Source organism: Podarcis pityusensis (genome assembly GCF_964106645.2).
Source record: "Podarcis pityusensis genome assembly, chromosome: 6".
NCBI lineage: Eukaryota > Metazoa > Chordata > Lepidosauria > Squamata > Lacertidae > Podarcis > Podarcis pityusensis.
In genome coordinates this window covers 10,334,616-10,358,616 of record NC_138030.1, presented here as the reverse complement: position 1 = coordinate 10,358,616, position 24,001 = coordinate 10,334,616, and the positions used below count along the sequence as shown (strand labels likewise).

Below are 24,001 nucleotides of genomic sequence, written 5' to 3'. Positions count from 1 at the left end.
ACTTGGCCAGAGAACTGTCATTTGCAGAAGTGAATTTTAAATGGTGGCTGTGTTTCAGTTCTCCTATTGCTTTGGAAAGTGTGGACTAGGTTTGCCTTTAAATGTAACCGGAATCAAATTTCCTCACCATCCTTAGGTGCCCCAGGTTACCCATCCCTGTCCTACAGGGTATATAACCCTGGTAGGTTCCTAGCCCCGGACAACAGCTCAACACCTCTCAAAAGCAACACCTCTCAAAAGAAGCAAACTCCTGCAGAGCAATATGGCAGAAAGTATCCTTTCTAGCCTACAATGAATTGAAACTAGTTACTTCCAGCATTTCTGGAGGGAACTGTGAGGTTGGATCTTGAGTTTCTTGGGGCACAAGAGTTTAACAAAAGCTCTCCGGAAGCTGTGGTGGCAGAGAGGGTAAAGGACAGGGTTGATGGCAGAATTGACCCACAGAAGCCAGAAGGAGGTCTCATACCAGTACTCAGGGACACAGTGACCGTGACATGCAGCTCGGATAATCATGAGAAGTGTGTACGGTGCCCAGCAGAGGCCAAAAATCCCCACTATAACGGCCAGAGATTTGGCTACTTTCTTGTCTCTGGTGAGCCTAAAACGTTGGCTCATGTTCTGGGAAGCCACCTTCATCCGTTTCTCTAGAGAAAGAGTAGATGTTGAGTGTTTGTAGTTCTTTTTGATGAAAAGCTTTGCTTTGCTGCCGGTAAACCCAGAGCTCTCTGTGCTCGAATACTTGACATTCGTACTCTCTTTGCTGCTTTCTTCTTGGGCGTCCCATTTTGGGACACTCAGAGTTTCTGCCAGATCTCTCTGCTCCCACTTGCAGCATTTCATGGAGAGCTGGACTTCAGGGCTCATTTCGATCTCCTCCACAAAATTCTGGTTCTGAGCCTCATGCACCACATCCAAGCGGGCTTTGGTGCGCCTCTGGATGTTCAGGTAAATGCTCAAGTTGAAAAAGGCCACGCTGATGAATGGGGTGAAAAACTCGATGGTGGAGGCTGTGATGAGGAAATACCAGTTGTAGAAAAACTCAGCGTAGCATTCCCCGTCGGGTATGATGCTTCGGCCGGATATGTACTCCCAGCTGATAATCGCAGGTCCATAGAGCAGGAAGGCTAATACCCACACCATCGCCATCTTGAACACGGCTTGCTTGGTGTCTCCTTGCTGAGCTCTGTAGGACACCTGTAAAGGGAGAACATGCAGTTGTTTTCTTTAGATCAGCAACCTTTTTAGGCACATGGGCGCACTTGGATTTTGGAGCAAGTTCTGTGGGTACCACTTCTCACCTGTCTCTCCTGGACCAGCCCCACCCAAGGCACAGCAAGAGGAAGCAAGCAGGCACACACTTTACTTTCCCAAGTGATCTGTATAAAAGTCAGACCCAGTAGAAGGAGTCCGAACCTTGAAAAGCTCATAGAGCCAAAAGAGGAAGTGGGACAGAGTGTCTCTCTCCCAACTTCCTCCTTCAGCAATATGTACTTCTCAAGGGAGAAAAGGGTAACTTCTTCATCTCATGGTTAATGGGGCAGTGAGTGGGGTGGATGAGAGGCTTTGGGGGCAACAACAGAAGAGCTCTAGGGTATCATTGCAACCACAGGCATTGTATTGGGAGGGGCTTCAACATTATCAGGAAACTTTTCTGAGAAATTTCAGGTCAGCCGTTCAAAATTCTGAAAGGAGGAGACGTTTATGAAGGACATGAAGAAGGGCCTCAGATGATGATTGCAGGGTCTGGGTTGCTTCATATGGTCCTTGAATTATTGCAGTCCTGTGCTGTTTAAGGCTTTATAGTTCAAAACCAGCACTTTGAAATGGGCCCGGAAACTAATTGGCAGCCAGTGCAGTCGGGCCAGGATCAGCGTAATCTGCTCAAATCATCTTGCCCTGGTGAGCAAGCTGGCTGCTGAATTCTGCACCAGCTGAAGTTTCTGAACTGTACTCCATAGCTGTCTACTTTCAAATTTGAAAATAAAGGATCAGCAGACTCACCTGTCCCGGGGACAGTCTACGGGATATCTAACAATCCGGGATAGCAGCGGGAAGCAGCGGGAAACGGTGCTGGAATAAGGGAATTTCCCACAAAAAAGGGGAAGGTTGACAGCTATGCTGTTACTCAGAAGCAGCACCGCATTTATTGTGGTGCAGTAATCTAAGCTAGAGGTTACCAGAGCATAGATGACAGAAGTTAGGCTATCCCTGCCCAGATGGGGGTGCAGCTGGGCCAGCAGTTGTAGGTGATTGAAGGCACTCTGCGCTACTGAAGCAAAGGACCCAGAAGTTCCCTCCAAGCTACATACCCACTCCTTCAGAGGGAGTGTAAACCCATCAAGAGCATCTGGGGCGTATTAGCACTGGAGGTTTGCATGATTATCTGGACAGAACAAATGGCTTAAAAGAAGAGCTGTTTAAGTCTGCTATGCAGTAATCTCAGAATTTCTGGAACATGTTCTGTACTTAAAAAAAGAAAGAAATGTTCAATGCATTTGCATAAAAGCGATGCTAGTTATATCATTAGTGTGAAAAGCATAAAAAGGCTTTTAGTCTCTCAACCTGCTACATATCATGTATTAATATTTGAAGGTGGGTTTTGTTTTTTTTTGACGCTCCATCAATTCGTTCATTATCTCATGTGCTGAAATGCATCGTGCTAAATGAAATGAATATTAGTGCAGCCATTTGAGTTTATCTTGGGCCGTGATGATCCTTGCCATCACAGGTCCTCAAAGAGATTTTGCAGTTAAAAATAAGGAAATGCTTGGCCCTGTCTTGCTTCCAGAATGCACCCCTTTTGGGGACTTATGCAGGTGTAAATTCCATTGGCTTAAATTCTACCAGCATAGCCCAGGTTGAGCCAGGATGAGGGAGTTACGTTGGCATAAACATCCATATTTAAAAATGTACAATAAAACAATCCCATGAAAATAGAACGGCAAGTAAAACAGGGGAGTGGCTAGATCAAGGGAACGCCTGTGTAAACAGGTGTGTTTTCAAAAGCCCACAGAATGCCCATACAGATGGTGGTCTCTTGCATTTCAGCAGGGAGTGCATTCCAAATATATATCTGCAGCTCAGGAAAACACATTGTGCATCTGATGAAGAGAACTGTAACCCACGAAAGCTTTCACCATAATACATAATACATAATGTTGGTTTTTAAGTTTCCGTAGGGCTCTCTGGGTGGTATTAACCTAGTGAGCCCCATCGGCAAATGCCCTGAGTGGGAACTTCCACTTACACAATGGGACTTTCCCTCTCTCATTTCCTCCCCACGCCCCCAATTTCCCTGTGTGTGTTGGGGGAACCCCCAGAACACCAGGTGGGACAAGGGACGGGAGGTGAGGAGGGATCCTTTCGCCTGGCACCATGTTGAATTCCACCCACCATCATTCTTTTTGCTGCATAAGACTAACATGCAATTTTCGCTTGTGTTATGTGATCTAAGGCAAACGAAAGAAACAGGCGAGGACACATTCTTTTAAGTGCATCTGCTGATGTTTCCCCACTGAACTTTCCTATTAAAAGCCTTGTTGTTACGTGCAGATTAGCTACTTATGTTAATGGCCAGCTTTATCTACCTGCTTTCCCCAGACTTACCGCTGTGAGCAGCAATGAAAGGGGATGAGAGAAAGGTAGGAGAGACTTGGGCTAATGGAAGTGATTTCTTTGGCCTTAGACAACCACACGCTAATGGATTAAGATGGACATTTTAAAAGTGAATGCTTCCTTCCACTAGGCTAGCAACTTAAAAATGGCATATTTTTTGGCTGATAGAACCTGGGCAGGAGAAGAATAGAGTGGATTTTTGTGTGCAGGGAGGCACTTTAGCCTAGTTTTCATCCCCAAAATTGGGATGCCAGGAGGGGCGCGGCTTCCAGTCTAGTGCTTCAGCAGTGGGCAGCAGGATCGCACCAGAGCCCCTTCTGTCTCAGCACTCTGACCTGACCCTGATGACTCACACCAGAGTGAGCATCTTCTGTTTCACCGGATCCCAAAAATGGGACATTCCAGGATCCAATGAGTCTTCTGTGATTCAGCATGTCTCGCTTAAAACGGGACACTTGTGGGGTGTGTGATAGAGCACCTGTCTTGCATGCAGAGGGTCCCAGATTCTATCCTCCACATCTGCAGATAGAAGCATTGAATTTTAGAGTTGTAAGGGGCCACGAGGATCATCTAGTCCAACCCCCGGCACTGCAAGAATCTTTCACCCAACGTGGCATTTGAACCTGCGGCCCTGGGATTAAGAGCCCCGTGTTCTACCGACTGAGCTCTCTAGGGGAATGTCCCTTGCCAGAAACCCTGGGGAATTTCTCCCAGTCAGTGCCAACAATATTGAACTGGATGGGCCAATGGTTTAATTCACTACAAGGCAACTCCCCAAGCTCCTGAGTGTGCAGGAAAATGATGGTGGGCTCTGCCCTGACTTTGCGCCGGTGCAGGGATTTCTTCTCACTGCAAATGCTAGCATGGCAGGAATGTTTTTGCCTAGAACCATAAGATGGTTCCATTTCCCCTCTGTGCTCGCTGCAGTCCTGATGCTGCTCAGCTTCCCAATCCCTGGATAAAGCAATTTGCATGTTTAATAAGCCTGCATTCTAGATGCAAAGCTTAATTAAAGTCAGGAGTAGTTTTCCCTAATATAAATACATGTCTGTAAACATGTCATATTTAAGTATGCCCTGATTGACTGGGCCTGTTGGGGGGAACACTTGGAGGTTTGCTTCAGCATAATACCTGAACTGGCATTTAGGGGAAGAAGGGCGATAGCTCTGTGGAAGAGCAATTGCTTCGCGAGCAGAAGGTTCCAGGTTCAATCCCCGACGTCTCCAGGTACGACTGGGAAAGATTCCCTGCTTGAGAGCTGCTGAGGGTCAGTGTAGGGACAATAGTGACCTAGATAGGCCAATGGTTTGATTTGCCAATGGGGTGCCGTGATTTAAATGCCAGCCTTGGATGGAGGAAACCCAAATCTGAACCACACACGTTTTCGTTCATGGGCTAAAACACACTTTCTCAGGCTAACCAACTGCCTAAAATTTCTAATTAGCCCAGAGAAGCATATCATAAATGAAAAACATGGAATGATGATATGAGTTTGGTGTGTTAAACTATGGTTTCTATAGGCAACTGATCGGGGGAGGCTTGGGAGTTGCGGACGGGCTGCCGTTGCCCAGTTTCCTGCAGACAGATTTGCAAATCTGGGGGCATTCTGGGAACACAATTTGTCCGGGGACAGATATGCAAGTCTGGGGACTGTCCCTGGGAACCGGGGACGTCTAGTAACCCTATGTTAAACTGTATGCCAGACCCCTCTAATCCCTGGATCCAGCAAGACCCCTAATTCCCGGAATAGCCAAGACAGCTTCCTGGTGAGGTGATGGAGGATTAAGGGGTTCGGCACTAGACGGCAAATGGATGGGGACTCCCCTCCCTCTACAGACAGGGCAGAGAATTGCAGTGATGTGAGCTACGCAGAGGCAAAGCAACAAACTAGAGAGAGATGGAGCAATGTCTGATTTCTGTTTGAATCCAAGGCTGCAGCTATGGCAGAAACAAAGTGCTCCTGGGGTGTTGATGCTGGGAACCCCTCCGTCGTAGGTTCAGGTTGTATATATGTGTAAATAAACCACATATCTTAAAAAGACCACAGTCTCCATTCTCCCTCATTCCAAGGAAACCAAAACCTGGGGAAGTGCCTGGAAACCCCTGGGATCTCATGCAGCTCGGAGGTTAATAATAATATATATAATAATAATTTATTATTTATACCCTGCCCATGTGGCTGGGTTTCCCCAGCCACTCTGGGCAGCTTCCAACAAAGTATTAAAATACAGTAGTCTGTTAAACATTAAAAGCTTCCCTAAACAGGGCTGCCTTCAGATGTCTTCCAAAAGTCTGGTAGTTGTTTTTCTCCTTGACATCTGGTGGGAGGGCATTCCACAGGACAGGCACCACTACCGAAAAGGCCCTCTGCCCGGTTCCCTGTAACCTCATGTCTCGTGTAGAGGGAACCGCCAGAAAGCCCTTGGCGCTGGACCTCAGTGCCTGGGCAGACCGATGGGGGGTGGAGACGCTCTTTCAGGTTGGGATGGCATGCAACCATAACAATAACAACTAGTGAAAGGCAGGCAATTGATCACATATTTCACTGCTGCATAGCCAGGGACGGAGGAAGAGGGGTACAATAGGGGCGGGCCGCCCCGGGTGTCACCACTGAGGGGGGTGACAAAATGCCGGATGGCACTCACCGCAGGGCCTGCAGCACGCCCGTGCCACGCATCTCTTCTGTCTCAAAGGGTCCGCCCGCCGCATGACCCTCAGCTGTAGGGAGGAGGCAAGCAGACTCCTCGGAGGCCCCACAGAGCGTCCTGCCCTGGCTGGCAGACGCCTGATCGCCTTGCTCTGCCGCTCTGTGTAGCCCCTAGTTTTATATGTGGTTTATCTCTGTTTGTCACCTGGTGGGAAAATGGAGTTGGCAACATGTACACAGCAATCCTTCGTAAATGCCATTTTTAGTATTTTAAATCTTCCATCCTCTTTCGCTCCATCATAGCTCTGATAACCTATTACAAAGAAATGTTTCAGCTACACCACTCTCCTATTTTCCTCCTTCTTCTTTTTAGTTTTATTTTGACATCCTACCTACCCACTTAGCTATCAGTGCCTTTGAAAGGTTTTTCTGCAGCAAAAGGATGAAATCTGGGTTCTTGCACAAAATCCGGTTCTCTCCCTCTGGTAATACTGCTAGTGCTAGCTTTTGGGAGTTTTAAGAGTAACTTTCTAGTCCCCATGACTGTGTTGAAAATTTTGAAAACAGGAAGATAGCATGTAGAGAGCGCAACAATGGCTTTCAAACGAAAGGCAGCCATGACGGAAGGTTTGTGATCAGGGGGTAGGACTTTCTCTATGGTTCTATGCATACAAAGTCAAATTTCATTATTTGTCACTCTCAGATGTGCTCCTCCCCCTCCCTACCACCCAGCTATCGGCATTTTTGTGTGTGTAAATACATGTACCAAAAAAGGGGGGGGGGATACGAACATTTACAATCGGTCACAAAACCCTGCACTTTAAGTACAGAGTTGCATATTTATTTATTTATTGCATTTCCAGAAGGGTGGCTATGCTAGTCTGTTGTAAGAAGATAGCAGAAAGTCTTGCAGCACCTTAAAGACGAACACAGTTTACGGCATTACTTTTCATGGACTACAGTCCATTTCATCATATCCATGATGTATTGTCCTGAGTTGTAGGTATATTTAAACATGGGGTTGGGGAGCAGGAATGGTAAGCAGTGAGGTCTGGAGGAAATGAGATGCAGAAAAGTATAGACAGTGGTAATTATGCATCATTATCATTGACCAGTCACTTGTTTTGCTGCTGCTAGCTTTAATCAAATGTCGGGTAGCAAGAATTCAGAATTCTGTGCGCACAAGTGGGCAGACGACATCAAGCAAATATTTCTGAAAGTGATCCTTCCTACAGTCTCACCCACACCACATATTTAAAGTGCATTTATGGTATCTGAATAGCTATAGCCTCCCTCAAAGAATCTTGGTGGCTGTAATTTACTCTTCACAGAGCTACATTTCCCAGCGCACTTAACAAACTGCAATTCCCAGTTTGCTTTAAATGTATGGTATGCTTGGAATAGGAAAGAAAGTTACAGCATTGGTGAGCAGGACACTTTCTGCTTTGTTCCAACAATTGTCCTTCAAACAGATGTCCTCTGACTGCAAGGAGGGAAAATAGGTATAAATACAAAGGAGAATTTCTGGATGCCAAGATCCAAGCCTGGGCCACATTCTCTTTGGTGAGAGAACTCCAGCAGAGATTTAAAACCACAAAATATACAGCAAAGCAAAGCAAAGCATGGAAATATAGGCTGTTAGAACCTTCAAATATGCCCTTGTCAGTTCCAAAACTTTCCTCGTCTCCCAGAATAGGAAAAACACCACACGTTTGGTAAGATAAAAATGGTTTCCTTACAAACGCTTCAAAGGTCAGTTTCATGTGCTTTTCCACACACCAGTCAGAAAAGCTGCATAAGCAGTAAAACTTGATTTTATTACAAAGTGGTGGAAATCCCTAATTATTGCTATAGGAACTCAAGAGTGGCTTGTGAGAGCCATGCGGTCTGAGCTTGGAGCAACCAGTTCAGACATCCTCACACATTGAGCTTCTCTGGAGGGGAACGAAGGCTTGATTATCTAGTCCCTCTTAAGATGAACTAAGCCTGGCATGACAGCTTATTCTATAGTTTTAACCCCTTTGTGCATTAATTAAGCTTAAGCATGTTGGTTATATGAAGCTGGTTATCCTACAGTCAGAAGGGGCTAGAATCGCAAGGTCCTTTTAAAGGAATTCTAGATGCCGCCAAAAGGCACCAGCTGCTCTTGATATTGGCCACCACACTCCCTAGCAGTTGCAACCTTCCTTAGCTGTGCCAGTTTCAGACCCTGGCTTGGAATGGCTTCTGCCTTCCTGAATATCTGTCCCTGTGCTCCACCCTGCTGCGGCTCAGGCCTCAACTTTCTTTGTGCTGAGCTGCCTCTGGTCAGCGGCTAGCCGCACCTGTGAGTTTGGTTCTAGCATGATACAGCATTGGGAAGGGCCACAGCTTAGTGGCAGAACATCTGCTTTGCTCTCCGAAGGTCCCAGGTTCAATCCCTGGTGTCTCCAGGTAACTCTGGGAGAGACCTCTGCCTAAAACTCTGGAGAACCACTGACTGTCAGTGTAGACAATAATAAAGTAGATGGACCATTGGCCTGATAGCTCAGTTGGTTAGAGCAGTGTTTCCCAACCTTGGGCCTCCAGCTGTTTTCGAACTACAATTCCCATCATCCCTGACCACTGGTCTTGCTAGCTGAGGATTATGGGAGTTGTAGTCCAAAAACAGCTGGAGGCCCAAGGTTGGGAAATGTTGGGTTAGAGTGTGGTGCTGATAAAGCCTAGATCGCAAGTTTGATGCTTGCATTGCAGAGGGTCGGACTAGATCAGGCATAGGCAAACTCAGCCCTCCCTATGTTTTGGGACTACAACTCCCATCATCCCTGACCACTGGTCCTGTTAGCTAGGGATGATGGGAGTTGTAGTCCCAAAACATCTGGAGGGCTGAGTTTGCCTATGTTTGGACTAGATGATCCGCAAAGCCCTTCCAACTCTACAATTCTATGATTCAGTATAAGTCAGCTTCCTATGTTCCTATGCTGTGAAACCTAGTCTTGCATTTTCTTTTCTCTTACACAGGATTTCAGAGAAGCAGGTGATAAGGCTAGAGGATCAGGGGCAAAATTTAAGAGGGGAATAGGCAAACAAACAGCAGCAATCCATCAGAGACAATCAACTCTTTTGCACAGTCACTACTCACCGCTCTTGTTACCGAGAGGAATCTGTCATAGCTAATCAGTACAATGTTGAAGACCGACGTGGTGCACAGCAGATAATCAACCACCAGCCAGAGCTTGCAAAAGCTTCTTCCGAAAGTCCATCTGCCAGTTAGCACGTAGGGCACATAAAGTGGAATGCAAAAGGCACCTGTAATGAAAGAGTTCATTTTATGTTTCCTTTGGACCACATCAACAAGGCCAAGAAGGGAGTTGTGTCACTTGGGCAGCCCAGGACCTCCATACACACTGCCCGGGCTTGTGCTATTGCACCAGTTTCACTTCACCCCCAGAGGTGCACTCCATTGTCTCTCGAGACAGACGGACACCAACAACAGCTTTGTGTTCCTCTTCTGCATTCTGGCCTCACAAACAGGGCACTGACTGTGTACAGCTCAAAGTGTATGTATTGTACAACACAAACTTCCACTGCCTGCTGCCTGTCTCACCAATCAGATTCTTAACCATTCCATGAGTTGCTGTGATATAACAAATGTTGATTGGGATGGATCACTCACAAAATGTTGACCGGCTCCAAAACTGCTGTTAGGAAAGCGGATGCTCGTTTGCAGCAGAGAGGGAAATGCGTAGAGAGTTTAGAGAACGATGTGCAGTCGTACTATTTGGGGGCAGGAGTTGATGGCTATGGAAGAAAGCTAAGACTGTCTCAAGAATTAGGAGGTTACAGAAGATCATCATCCAGGGACTAGGGACCAGAGAGTCTATGTATTTGTGGCAGCATTAAAAATAGCAGCAGCAGCAGGAACAGCTACTACTGATTACAAATTTCCCATTTCACAGAATACCGATACATAAAACCATTGAGCTGGAAGGGGTGAAAGGCGAGCGTCTTGCTAAATCTCATTCTAATTATTTCCATACAGACTGAACCACAGAAAGCAAACAGCAGCATGCAGGCAGCCATTATTTTGCCTGGCTCACTTGTGGGCAGAACTAATGAACAATTAGCAAACTGAACACAGGAGGAAACTACTTTTTACCAAACCAGACCGTTGGTTCATCTAGCTCACAAATGCCTACTCTGAACAGGCAGCCACTTTCCAGGGTTTCAGGCAGCGGTCTTCACCAGATGCTGTGGATTGAATCTGACTATCTGAATGCAAAGCATGTGCTACACCACTGTGCGATAATCTCTGCTGAAATGTGCCGGTGCAGCGAGAACGAGAAACGAAGGTGAGTGGGGCACAGCTAAAAATACATTTGGAGTCGTCGCTTTGGGGAATAAGCCCAGGATTTTGTAACGGACTGGCGAGAAAAACCTGTGTATAGCATTTGCTGGGCTATTCTTTGCACCCCCCCCCACCCCCTGCCACACAAGGTTTTCCCCCACTGCCTTTCTGTCTATTAATAGCCCTGTGCTATGGGACAGAGGGATGCGGGTGGCGCTGTGGGTTAAACCACAGAGCTTGGACTTGCTGATCAGAAGGTTGGCGGTTCGAATCCCCGCGACGGGGTGAGCTCCCGTTGCTTGGTCCCTGCTCCTGCCAACCTAGCAGTTCAAAGTCCAAGTGCAAGTAGATAAATAGGTACCGCTCTGGCAGGAAGGTAAACGGTGTTTCCATGTGCTGTTCTGGTTCGCCAGAAGCGGCTTAGTCATGCTGGCCACATGGACCGGAAGCTGTACGCCGGCTCCCTCGGCCAATAAAGCGAAATGAGCGCCGCAACCCCAGAGTCAGCCACGACTGGACCTAATGGTCAGGGGTCCCTTTACCTTTACCTATGGGACAGGGATGGGACTAGAACAGACTCAGGCTGTGCAAAGCTGATTATAGACCCAGGCTAGGTGGGAAATGTAGTTGTTTCACCAATCTTGGCCAAAGGGTCCCTCTTTGCCTCTACCAGGGAGACTTGCAGTAAAGGCAAAGGTACCCCTGACCATTAGGTCCAGTCGCGGACAACCCTGGGGCTGCGGTGCTCATCTCGCTCTATAGGCCGAGGGAGCTGGCGTTTGTCCGCAGACAGCTTCCGGGTCATGTAGCCAGCATGGCTAAGCCGCTTCTGGCAAACCAGAGCAGCGCACGGAAATGCCGTTTACGTTCCCACCAGAGTGGTACCTATTTATCTACTTGCACTTTGACATGCTTTTGAACTGCTAGGTGGGCAGGAGCTGGGACTGAACAACAGGAGCTCATCCTGTCACTGGGATTCGAACCCTGACCTTCTGATCGGCAAGCCCTAGGATATGTGGTTTAGACCACAGCGCCAGCACCCCTAAAATCATAAACCCATGCCAATTGGCCCACCTACCTTCCACTCACAGGAGTCAACTCCCAGGGGCCAAGGTCCCTTTGGCCACCCCCAATAAAATATTTGAGAGGGCTAGGCTCCCCCAAAGTGGGTGCACATTGTCATTCAAATTGTGTGCATGTGCCGTGTCATGTGATCGATGATGAGGGGCTGGGCTTACCTGCCCCCCACAATATTTTAGTCAAGTTGGCACCCCTGCCCCCACTCCTGTTCTGGCCTGATCAGGCTGACTGCTTTTCTTCACAGCACGGCGAACATAGCCATTCTGCAACGGGAAGAAAGTGATTTCCTAGTCTTCATCACTTTCGTTTAGGGCACCTCCAGATTGCAGCTGTATTCTGCAACATGTTCTTGACACAATAACAGCGCATTACTAGTGGGTTTATTCCGCTTCAGTTTGTTATGCGATGCTCCCCCAATACTTCTGCATTATTGCTGTTTGGATCGGCTATAGAGCAATGACTATGGTTTTCCCAGTAGTGATGTATGGAAGTGAGAGCTGGACCAGAAAGAAGGCTGACCACCAAACAATTTATGCTTTTGAATTATGGTGCTGGAGGAGACTCTTGGGAGTCCCATGGACTGCAAGAAGATCAGACCTATCCATTCTGAAGGAAATCAGCCCTGAGTGCTCACTAGAAGGACAGATCTTGAAGCTGAGGCTCCAATACTTTGGCCACCTCATGAGAAGTGGAGACTCCCTGGAAAAGACCCTGATGTTGGGAAAGATGGAGGGCACAAGGAGAAGGGGACGACAGAGGACGAGATGGTTGGACAGTGTTCTCGAAGCTACCAGCATGAGTTTGACCAAACTGTGGGAGGCAGTGGAAGACAGGAGTGCCTGGTGTGCTCTGGTTCATGGGGTCACGAAGAGTCGGACACAACTAAACGACTAAACAACAACAAAAACAATAGAGCAATGAAGGTGGAACAAAAACGAACCAGAACATTTGTGATATAAAATGTTGCAGGAATTCAGCAGGAAGTTACAGGATAGGCACTGATTGGAAATGAAGCAATGTGACCACTCTAAAACTTTTGCAGGTGATAGCATCATGAGCATTATTTCACGACATGTCTCGAGGCCCCATTACTTTCTCAACCTTGGTACAAATTGGTTTGGGGAATAGGCCTCATCCCAAAAAGCCCATCTAGACTTTTAAAAAGGGTCAGCAAGACAAACAAAATGTACTGTGCCAATCTCACAGTTTATAGTATAAATAATTTGAAAAGTCACAAGACACACTCATTCCAATGTAACGTTTATAAGCCAATACATAAATAACAAGAGCAATTAATGGGTAGTTATGTACGGTCAGAAGCCTAATTATAACTGAATCAATTAATAAGTCAATCATGTTGTGATCCTAACAACAAAGCAAAAGCCAAACTGCTTTGCCAGGAAAATTGTATCAATTCCCCGTGTTTGTTCCAGTTTTTAATGTTAATTATGTAACTGATATTTTGGAATGTTATTAATTTCATCTCTCCAAGAGAAATTATTACACTCTTGCTACATGCTGATAAGATTCTATGTATCCTGTGAAGTCCAAAAGGCGTTAAGGTATTATTGTCCAACACGGGCAAATACTGCAGTAAAGAGTACTTCAGATTATGGGCTGCAATCCAGATATACCTGAAGGAACGTCTCCACCCCCTTCGTTCAGCCCGGACACTGAGGTCCAGTTCTGAGGGCCTTCTGGTGATTCCCTCCCTGCAAGAAGTAAGGTTACAGGGAACCAGGCAGAGGGCCTTCTCGGTAGTGGCACCTGCCCAGTGGAACGCCCTCCCATCAGAGGTCAAAGAAATAAACAACTATATGACTTTTAGAAGACATCTGAAGGCAGCCCATTAATTTAGGGAAGTTTTTAATGTTTGATGTTTTATTGTGCTTTTAATTCTGATAGGAGAGTGGCTGGGGAAACCCAGCCAGATGGGTGGGCTATAAATATATTATTATTATTATTATTATTATTATTATTATTATTATTAACCATAACTGGGTGAGGTCCCATTGTTTTCACAGGAACTTACATTGTTCAGTGGGGCTTCTTCCCAGTGAGTGTACATACTGAGAGCATACCCTCAGGTGTACAAATTCAGTGGCATGTACTTTTGAATAGACATGGCTAGGATGGCACTATCAGTTATGCCTAACTTTAGTTGGATTGGAGCCATGCCAATAGTACATATGAACGGAAGCCAGAAGGAAAACTTGTAAGACAAGTTCCTAGCTTTTCTTGGGAACCACCGTTTTAAGATAAGTAAATAGTGTGTGCAGATCATTCATCTTGCTGACAAAGCAGCCACAGCCACAGCAAGAATAAGACAAGTTTTCCGCTTTTCTTAGGAGCTACCATTATAAAAGGTGTGTGCGCAGATCATTCATATTGCTGATAAGATTAAAGAAAAAGCAGCAATAATTAGTGCATTTACCAATCAATAGGGGGTCAAATTAGTGTCTCCAACCATTACAGAGGCACAGGCGTGGAGCTGTGACAAAAGGAACTTATGGCTGAGGCTGACAAAAAAATTATTTTTTAAAAAGCTGCAGATCTTCCAAATGTTACCTTTGGAGATCTAGTGAGAATAGAAGCTGTGCTTTCTTCCTAAGAAGTACAATGGGGGTTGGGGGGGGGGAATGGAGCATATATGCAAATGCTTGACAACCTTGGTTTTATGCAAGAAACATTGCTTTATTAAAGATTTGTAGAATGAAAGGTTTTAGCTCATTGTTAAAGCAAATCTCTCTCTCTCTCTCTCTCTCTCTCTCTCTCTCTCTTTGGAAAGCCCTCCTGCCTGGGACCTAGAGCCCATCTAAAACAGCATTCTGTTTCCAAAGCCAGCCAGATGCTTCTATAAAGCCCCACTAGGAGGGATGAAAAACATATCTAATCATTTGATTCAGCAATACATTTGAGATAGAGTTCTCAGAAATATATTGCCTTGATATTACCTTTAAAGGGCTTCTTGTGTATACTGTACTCTGGGAACTTCAAGCTGAGTAAGGACTGCAAAGGATATAGCGGTTCTCTCTCTCTCTCTCTCTCTCTCTCTCTCTCTCTCTCTCACACACACACACACACACACACACACTGTTGCGCCCTCCAAATGCTTTGGACTACAACTCCTATCATCCTTGACTGTCAGCCATGTTGGCCTGACCCATTGGAAGTTGTATTCCAAAACAGCCATTGATATAAATGAAAGTAAAAAGGTAAAGGGACCCCTGACCATTAGGTCCAGTCGTGGCCGACTCTGGGGTTGCAGCACTCATCTCACTTTATTGGCCGAGGGAGCCAGCGTACAGCTTCCGGGTCATGTGGCCAGCATGACTAGAAAGTATCCCTTAGTAATTAGCTGGGACCAAGCTATTTAGCAATTATTTTAATTATCAACCAATACTTCGGATTGAGGCTGAAGCCTAGTTCACAGCCAGCGCAGTCATCAAAGAGCTGACTGAATCTGCCTGTGTTTTTATACCCTGGTGGAAGATGAGCTACTGCCAACTTCATTTTCTTATCCATCTTCAAAGAGAGCCCCACACAGAGTATACTGTCTTGAAGTATGCCCAGATTATACCTTGAAGTTACATAGACGACTCCTGCTAAATCCCCTTCCATCATCATAAATTAATTCTTGTTGCTGCTGATCTTGCCTCTTATCCCTTCCACTGTTTTACAGGAGTGGAGATCATCAGGCCAGGAGAGCAAATGTGGCCCTCTGCCTGGCCCTTGTCATCCCAGCCGAACAAGCCTCTGAAGGAAGAGGGACACAAAGCAAGGTCTCCATGATAGAAGTAGTGGGTGGGCAGGCTGATAAGGGCATACACAGTCCTTCAGAGAGCCTGGCCCCAACTGATACAGTCATACCTTGGAAGCAAAATGCCTTGACACTCGAACGTTTTGGCTTCCGAACACAGCAAACCCGGAAGTGAGTGTTCCTGTTTGCAAACGTTCTTTTGGAACCTGAACGTTCAGCATGGCTTCCAATTGGCTGCAGGAGTTTCCTGCAGCCAATCGGAAGCTGCACCTTGGTTTCTGAACGTTTTGGAAGTCGAACGGACTTCCGGAACAGATTCCATTCAGCTTCCAAGGTACAATTGTATATTGAATTGTGCCTGGAAAAGAACTGGAAGTCAACACAAGTCGCGTTAAATCAAAGCAGTGTGTTCTGCAAAGGCTAACCCAAGTAACACTCTGCTGAAATTTGTCTACATTCTCACGGGCAGCCCCATATAGAATGTATTACATTCATTTAATCTGGACATGTCCAAGCAGGCCTGTATCATTGTGGCCAGGTCTGCCTTCTTCAGGAAAGAGCACAGCTGGTGAAACTGTGCAAAGACACTGCTTGCCACAGCGGTTACCTGAATATACCTGGAAATATACCAGATAAGTGAGCACCTTCAAGCTATGAACCTGTTCCTTTAAGAGAAGTGAAGCACCATCTAGAACAGGCTACAAACCTAAACATGTACAGCCTGGGTTCCAGATACCTTAAGGCAGAGCTTTCCGAACTTTTCATGTTGGTGACACCCTTTTTAGACATGCATCATTTCATGACACAGTAATTCAGTTTTACTAGCAAACCAGAGCTTAAACTAACCCCTTTCCAACCCCAGGAGGAGTGCAGGGAGCATTTGTGTGACACTCCTACACACTGCAGCCGACACACTAATATGCCATGACACCCAGTTTGGAAAGCTGTGCCTTAAGGACTGCCTAAAACCTATTATCTCAGTTCAATCACCAAGATAATCTGGAGGAACACTATTAAAAACATAGCTTGACATTCAGGTAATTTTGATTGAGAGTAGACCCATTGAAATGAATGAACGTGACTAAGTTAGGTCCATTAATTTCAGTGGATCTACTCTGAGTAAAACTAAGTTGGATACCGCCTGTAAGAACAGGAGGAATGTTCTGCTGGATCAGACCGATGACCCATCTACCCTGAACCCAAAATCCTGTTCCCACAGTGGCCAGCCGTGCTATGTGAAGGCTGTAAGCAGTTCCTAAGTGCAATAGCATTCTACCCATTTGTGAGTCCAATAAAATGGTGTTCAGGGACATACTGCCTCTGGTAGTGCAAACGGAGTCCAGCTGTCATGGCTAGTTGTGCCTCATGTCTCCAAAGCCTGACTAGCCTCAGCTAGAAGCTGGACTTTTTGTGTCGCCAGTCCCCATGCTATTGAATTCTATTCAGTGCTAGGCCTACCCAGCATTAGACCCCCTAATGCTAATGAACATGATTACCTTAGGTTCAGTCATTTTTAATGCATCAGCTGGCTTGCTCAGTTGGTTGGAGCATGGTGCTGATAACACCAAGGTTGCAGGTTCGATTCCCGTAAGTGACAGCTGCATATTTCTGCATTGCAGGGAGTTGGACTAGAACGATCCTCAGGGTCCCTTCCAACACTATGATTTCACGATTCTATTCTAATGGGTGTACACTGATCACAGCTAGCAATGGATACAACTCACAGGCTCGGATTGAACAAAACAGTTGCTCAGGCAGGAACCAGCGCAACAAGTCCTGCTAGTGCAATGGAGCTTCCCTCTCTTCATCCTGTGTGTCCTGTGCACCCCTCAACTCAACTCAACTCAACTCAACTCAACTCAACTCAACTCAGCTCAACTCAGGAGGGTCAGGAGAACCTCCAGAACAGCACGCAGGAAGGGGAGAAGGGAAGTAGTTCCATCTGGCAAGCTGAAACATTAGAGTTCATAGGTGCCAACTCCCTGGGGCCCTGGGTGCCCAAGCACCCACAAAATTCTTCATGATGGGGCAGGGCATCAACAAATTTCGTTGCTGGGGCCATGCATGCTGCATGGCACCCATGGTCCTGGGCAACCACAATCGTAGTGCCAAGTTGGCACTCCTGTTAGAGTTGATGAAATGATCATAACAGCATGATGTTGAATTCCTCCCTATGGAATAGTCTTCCAGCAGAAATTTGGCTGGCACCCTCATGGCTAGTCTTGTTTCCTTGAGAACTTTTATATATATATATGCTTTTTGTGCATTAAATTCTGTTGTGCACCACCCTGGTATTTTATGTGATGGGGGGGTGTCTATCAACATTTAGATCTATAAATAAATAAACCAACTCTTTCATACAAACCGACAGCTGCTTTGTTTTGTCTGGATTGAGTCTTACTTCATTTGCCCGCGTTTGCAAAGCCATTTGCAAAAAGGAACAGTGGAAAGTTGGCAGACTTGAAGACTGTGTTTGCAAAAGGCTACGGATATTTAAGGATTTAAGGATTAGAGTCCTACTTTCAAGGAGAAATGATAGCAATATTTTTTATTAATAATCCCCTATGCTCCTAAATCACCCGAGTATGTCAGGACATTTTGCCAGGCAGGCACTTCTGGTCAGTCTCAGGAGCAACAAATGCTCAGGTAGCACCAGATTTGGAGAGAAAGAGCAGTGCTATTGGACACAAGCTTTTCTTATCTAAAACGAAGAGGAGAAAAAATGAGTGCCCTGTGAAAGATGTCGTATTGGATGAAGTTCTGCTACAATCAGGTCTATCAGTAAACACAAAGCTGGCTTGATATTTTCAAAGGAAAGTGTACACATAAAGTGATTTTTTAAAAAACAAACAAAACAGGTAAAACCAGGAGCTTGTCTCTGGTGAGATGCATTGCTGTGATGTTTCAAACTATTGTATTTCTAGTCTGCTCACTACACATCCAGCGACTTTTCCTATATGCAGTTAAATGGGACTGTCTTTGTATTAGGTAGACAGGCCAATGGTAGCGGGCGGAGGACACTTTTGCTTAAAAAAAAGGAAATGCATGTTGATAACACCTCTATAGAGATAATAGGTGGAATCCATGCTCCAGCAATGCCCTTATTTGACTACTGCAGTGCATTATTCATTGAGTTGCTCTTGGAGACCAATCCAACACTTCAGTTGATTTATAACATGGGTCAGCAAACATTTTCAGCAGAGGGGCCGGTCCACTGTCCCTCAGACCTTGTGGGGGGCTGGACTATATTTTTTGGGGGGAAATTCCTATGCTCCACAAACAACCCACACATGCATTTTAATAATAATAATAATAATAATAATAATAATAATAATAATAATTTATTATTTATACCCCGCCCATCTGGCTGAGTTTCTCTAGCCACTCTGGGCGGCTTCCAATCAAGTGTTAAAAACAATACAGCATTAAATATTAAAAACTTCCCTAAACAGGGGTGCCTTCAGATGTCTTTTAAAAAGAAGATAGCTGCTTATTTCTTTCACATCTGAAGGGAGGGCGTTCCACAGGGCGGGTGCCACTACCGAGAAGGCCCTCTGTCTGGTTCCCTGTAACCTCACTTCTCGCAATGAGGGAACCGCCAGAAGGCCCTCGATGCTGGATCTCAGGGCTGAACGATGGGGGTGGAGACGCTCCTTCAGGTTTACAGGACCGAGGCCGTTTAGGGCTTTAAAGGTCAGCACCAGCACTTTGAATTGTGCTCGGAAATGTACTGGGAGCCAATGCAGATCTCTCAGGACTGGTGTTATGTGGTCCCGGCGGCCACTCCCAGTCACCATTCTACTCATTCTACTCAAAAGCACACATTCTACTCATGTAAAAACATGCTTATTCCCGGACCGTCTGCGGGCTGGATTTAGAAGACGATTGGGCCGGATCTGGCCCCCGGGCCTTAGTTTGCCTACCCATGGATTATAACATGGGAGTTAGATGGAAGGCTGCTCAAAACATTTCTCTCTAGTATTTAGGGGGGGGGGGAACACCCTTCATTCACTTTCATTCTGTAGCATCAAATATAACCTAAGACACATTTCTCTTGGGATTAATATATCTAAAGGATCACCCGCTCTGATGTGAACCTGCCCATTAATTTGGACCCACATCAGAGACTCTTACTTTACCCCTGCCTTTGAAAAAAAGGTGAGTTTTGGCCCGTGGTAGGGCCATTTCAGTAGTGTCACCCAAAGTTGTAGAATAATCTCTCAAGAACAGGCGCTTGGCAGCTACAATGTTGGCTTTCTTTTCCCTAGCTTTTAGTAGATGGTGGCTTTAATTTCTGTCTTAATGTTGTATTCCTGCATTTTTAAAGATACTGTTGTTATATGCTATTCTTTGCTGTTGGTTGCCTGAAAGGTTTTCCTGAAAAAGGGGATAAAAATATGAAAGTAAAGATAGTTATTTTGGTTGTTGTTTTAACACACACATTCTTAAAATAAAGTGTGTGTGTGTGTGTGTGTGTGTGTGTGTGTGTGTGTTTGAATTTTGCTGACTCTCTCTGTCCACTCTGCAGCATGCAACTGAACTTTGAAATGGCACCTTGATTCCTATTTTCCCTCAAGGGGATTTGTGAAGCCGAGTTTGCACAGGGTTGCGGCCAAAACCAATTATTTACTTTGCCGTCTAACTCCAACAGCTGTTTTCACACATTATATACTTGCATGTGCACAGCAGTCACACAAGGAAAACGTTTTATGTGATTTAGGAATAGACGTGTGTGGATGGAAAATTCCGACAAATTCTTGAAGCAGTCCTGACGTTTCATGAAGTGAAAATAATGTTCCTGCTATGTAGAAACATAATCCTGTTTTTGTATCTGTTAACATCATACTCCGCAGTGCAAAAAAGAAAAAAGGGGGGGGAAGGGTTAGGTTTATTGTTCTGGAGGGATAATCTCAGAGTTTATTTCTGCTTGCAAATCATTTGGCAAGGGACTAGTCCACCTTGTACCCTTTTGGAAAGCATATAATCCATTTTGGCACATCATCTACCTAGTCTGGCATCAGTAGGAAATCTACACTGACATCCACTTTGCTTAATCCCCCGTGCCCCCAGGCTGCCTGGCATATCCATCAATTTGCATTTCAGAGGTTTTGCATCTAGAGAATGATCACAGCCATATGGAACTGTGCCTCAACGCCCAGAAAGATTCCCCTTTGCTCTTAGCCACTTTAAGGTGAAATCCAGGATTTGACCCCCCCAAAAAACTGGAGAGATGAGTGCTGTTGAGGGAGGACAAATATTACTCTTTGTTGGCAAAAGGGGGTGATACATGGCCAACCAACATCTGGAAATACTGGAAGTCACCCCAGGAATGAGTCACAATATTGGGTTGACTGTCAAGGATATCTGCATAATTTCATCAGCCATCTGTAGAATTATATATCCAGTCTACCAGTATCTTCATTTTCTGTAAGATGGCCATGCCTGCCCCCATTCCCTGAAAAACGAGCCCACAAAAGTTAACATCCCTGCTCCTCTGGAAACAGTAGTCCCCGCTGAGATTTTGTTCTGAGCAGTATTGATAGATACATAGATAGAGGTCTGAGTAAGGGAAGCCATGGTAACAGGTAGTCAACAGCACCCAACAAGTAAACCACTATGCGAGGAAGCAGCTACCTCTCTAAAGCTGGACGCTGTCCATGTGTGCCTGTCCTTGGGAACCTACGCTTTAAGGGTAGAGAAAGGGGAATCCTTTGTACTTAGAGAAAAATAGGAGTAGCCCAGAGTGATTTGTGCTTTATCCTCACAAAAACTGGCAGGGCCCAGGAGCTGTGTGCACACAGAAAACAGGTACAAACCTCCAGTCATCCATGGCTGGAAGTCTGATGTGCTGAATGAAAGCAAGTAGTTTATGGCATGCTTCTCTACAGCACAGAGGGACATAAGAAGGCGGCTTAGACTGGGTCAGACCAATGGTCCATCTAGCTTAGTATTGTCTACACTGGCCGGCAGTGGCTCTCCAGGGTTTCAGGCAAGACTAGTCTTTTGCAGCAGCACCTGGGGACTGAACCCGGGACCTTCTGCTACACACTTCCTGGAGCATAAGGTGGGAGGGAATTGGGAATTGGGAAGTTACCAATGGTCTATCCATCTCAGTATTGTCTACACTGGCCGGCAGTGGCTCTCAATGGTTTCAGGCAAGACTAGTCTTTTGCAGCAGCACCTGGGGACTGAACCCGGGACCTTCTGCTACACCCTTCCTAGAGCATAATTGGGAAGTTACATGGTCTGTGGTGCATATCCTCTGAGCCCCGGTCCCCCTCCATGGCTCCTTTGAATCCAATCCACACCTTAGGACCCCTTCTATGGCAGTGGTTGACCCCTCCCAATGTATTCATGGGTGATTAATTTTCAATGTAAATTTAATACGTTCTCGGGCATACATACAGGTACATTTGATATTCTTGGAAGTGCCATCTGCAACACAGTGAATCCAAAGTTTTTGAACCTAAGCAGATCCCCCTTACTTGGAAATGAGTCCCCTTGATCTCAGATAAGGCTACCTTTATGTCATTTCATGGGATTTTGTACCAAAAACAATGCTACAATAGTCTTAGTTCCAAGCAACAGGGCAGACATCAGTTATGAAAGGGAGAAAAAGTGTCATTTTTCTACACAGTGGTTCCACAATGGAAAGAAAACATTAGTTATATAAAACTGGCTTGATAACCAGAGTAGTTCTTAACCCTGCCCACCTTTTGTCGTTACATATAGTTGCATTTGACTCTCTGCTGTTTGAAATGCTTTAGCCTGGGAAAATTACTTCCTGGCTCTAAAAGGCATAAGCAGACGAGTTAATCTTTCTAAGAACAATCTTTAACAACTTGAAATTGTGCCCCAATGGGAGGGGGACAGGCGAAAGTCTCCCTTAGGCCCCCTTTCCCCTCTAATTCCTCCTGAGAAGCGATCTACAGAATAAAACTAAGCGTCTTCTCCACGGCATCCTGCCCAGACCTTCACCGCGCCATCCCTTTTCCTAATGGGGTTAGACGAGCGTACGAAAGTATGAGCCACGGAGGAAGAGAGGTGAAGCCGAGGTGTGGTACTTTACCTACTAGGAAATCGGAGATGGCCAGGTTCAGAAGGAAGTAATTGTTTTGCGTCCTCAGACTGGAGTCCACCACAAAAGCCAGCATCACCAAGGCATTGCCAACGACCGTAGCCACAATCAACAAAGCCATGAGGACGGCCAGGACGATGGTCCACATGGTGGAGAAGCGCCCGGAGAGCTGGTCCCCAGAGGCCTTCTCCTGGCTCCCGGAGCCATTCAGGGGCAAAGCCACCGAGGAGCTGTCCATTTCAGCACCACGCAGCTCAGCGGCTCAGGCTGCGGGTGGGAACTGTCCGAGCCACCTCCAGCCGGGAGCGGGACGGCACACCTGCTGCCGGGGCTTGGCTCCTGCCGGGCAGACTCAACGACAACTGCCCCTGCATTGTAGACCCACACCCAGCACCCCACAAGTCTCAGCACCACCCCGAAAGATGACTCGACCCCATCCCACCAGCGGTTCGTTTCCTAAAGAGCTCTCGTGGAGATGATAAAACACAGAGATTCTGTTCCTTCGGTCTTGTGGTCTCCAGTTCTTTCCCCCGGTGGGGAGGCGGGTCCTTTTTCTTTTCCTCTCTGCCTCTGCTTTCTTCTTGCTGCGTTTTTATTTCCCTGAGAGGCAGAACCACGAAGGGAGAGTAAGTGAGAAGAACTCCGCTGGATTTGGGGCTGCAGGTTCTCGCGCAGCGTGCGAAGGGTCTGGCTTGCCTCCGGGCGAAAGCGGAGGTTTGCCTCCGAAAGGTGGAGCCAAGCATCTAACCCTGGAGCTGGATGCGAGTCCGAGCAGGACCAGCTCCTCTGTGGACAGTTCCATGCTGGACAGCCATTGGCTAGCAGCCTCGAAAAACCCGCAAGCCGCTCGTCTCACTTGCCGCTTGCTTTCTTGTTTCTGCCTTTAAGAAGCCGCTTTGTAAAATCCACACACGGGTCGAAATACAATTAGCCCAGCCAACGAGGCAGCACTGTTGATTTTGGGACAATTAGCGAAGACTGCATGAATAATCAATATGTCTACGTTTGCAAGATTTCCTAGGCAAATCTCTCTCACACACACACTGTGTGTGTGGTAGAGAGAGAGAGATTTCTGTCGAAGGAAAGTAAAATAAGGAGTGCTACAGGTGTGCGTTACGATCGCCAGCTAATTTTTTTTTATTTATATGGCATGTAATCTGCCAAATTCATTACAAACGTCATTGCATGCGACTTTACAGCATCTTTGTCAGGTGTTTGTTGGTTTGTTCCCATTTTACAGGTGGAGGACCGAGAATGAGAATAAATGCCTTGTCTCTAATCCGGAAACGCACAGCAGATCTGGGATCTGAACCGCTGTCTTTCAGACTTAAGTCTGATTCATCGGAGCACACTTGCCATCAAGATCCATGGAGATTCCTACTTCAGAGAAATGGTATCCAAAGTAGCTCAAGTGACGTTTTATTGGTGCAACTGTGTGTGGATCAGAGAGCACACTTCCGAGCTACTCAGGTCTCTGGTGCAGCAAGGAAAGTA

At 46.1% G+C, this 24,001-nt stretch overlaps 1 protein-coding gene across 1 annotated transcript; it reads right to left on the bottom strand.

The window, feature by feature from the left end:
• HRH3 (histamine receptor H3) lies at window positions 1-23,425 on the bottom strand. Its single transcript, XM_081011411.1, has 3 exons — window positions 22,499-23,425; window positions 9,384-9,550; window positions 1-1,194 (listed from the first exon to the last, which is right to left on the bottom strand). The coding sequence occupies exons 1-3, from the start codon at window positions 22,743-22,745 to the stop codon at window positions 307-309; spliced, it is 1,302 nt and encodes a 433-aa protein (XP_080867537.1). The 5' UTR covers window positions 22,746-23,425; the 3' UTR covers window positions 1-306.
• Window positions 23,426-24,001: the final 576 nt, after the last annotated feature.

Bases quoted from the DNA above. Each gene is read 5' to 3' on its own strand.
- HRH3 (XM_081011411.1), bottom strand. From the start codon at position 22,745: ATGGACAGCTCCTCGGTGGCTTTGCCCCTGAATGGCTCCGGGAGCCAG. The intron at 9,551-22,498 runs GTAAAGTACCAC...CTTTCATTACAG, and splicing joins CATCTCCGATTTCCTAGTAG to GTGCCTTTTGCATTCCACTT. The intron at 1,195-9,383 runs GTGAGTAGTGAC...CTCCCTTTACAG, and splicing joins TCCTCTCGGTAACAAGAGCG to GTGTCCTACAGAGCTCAGCA.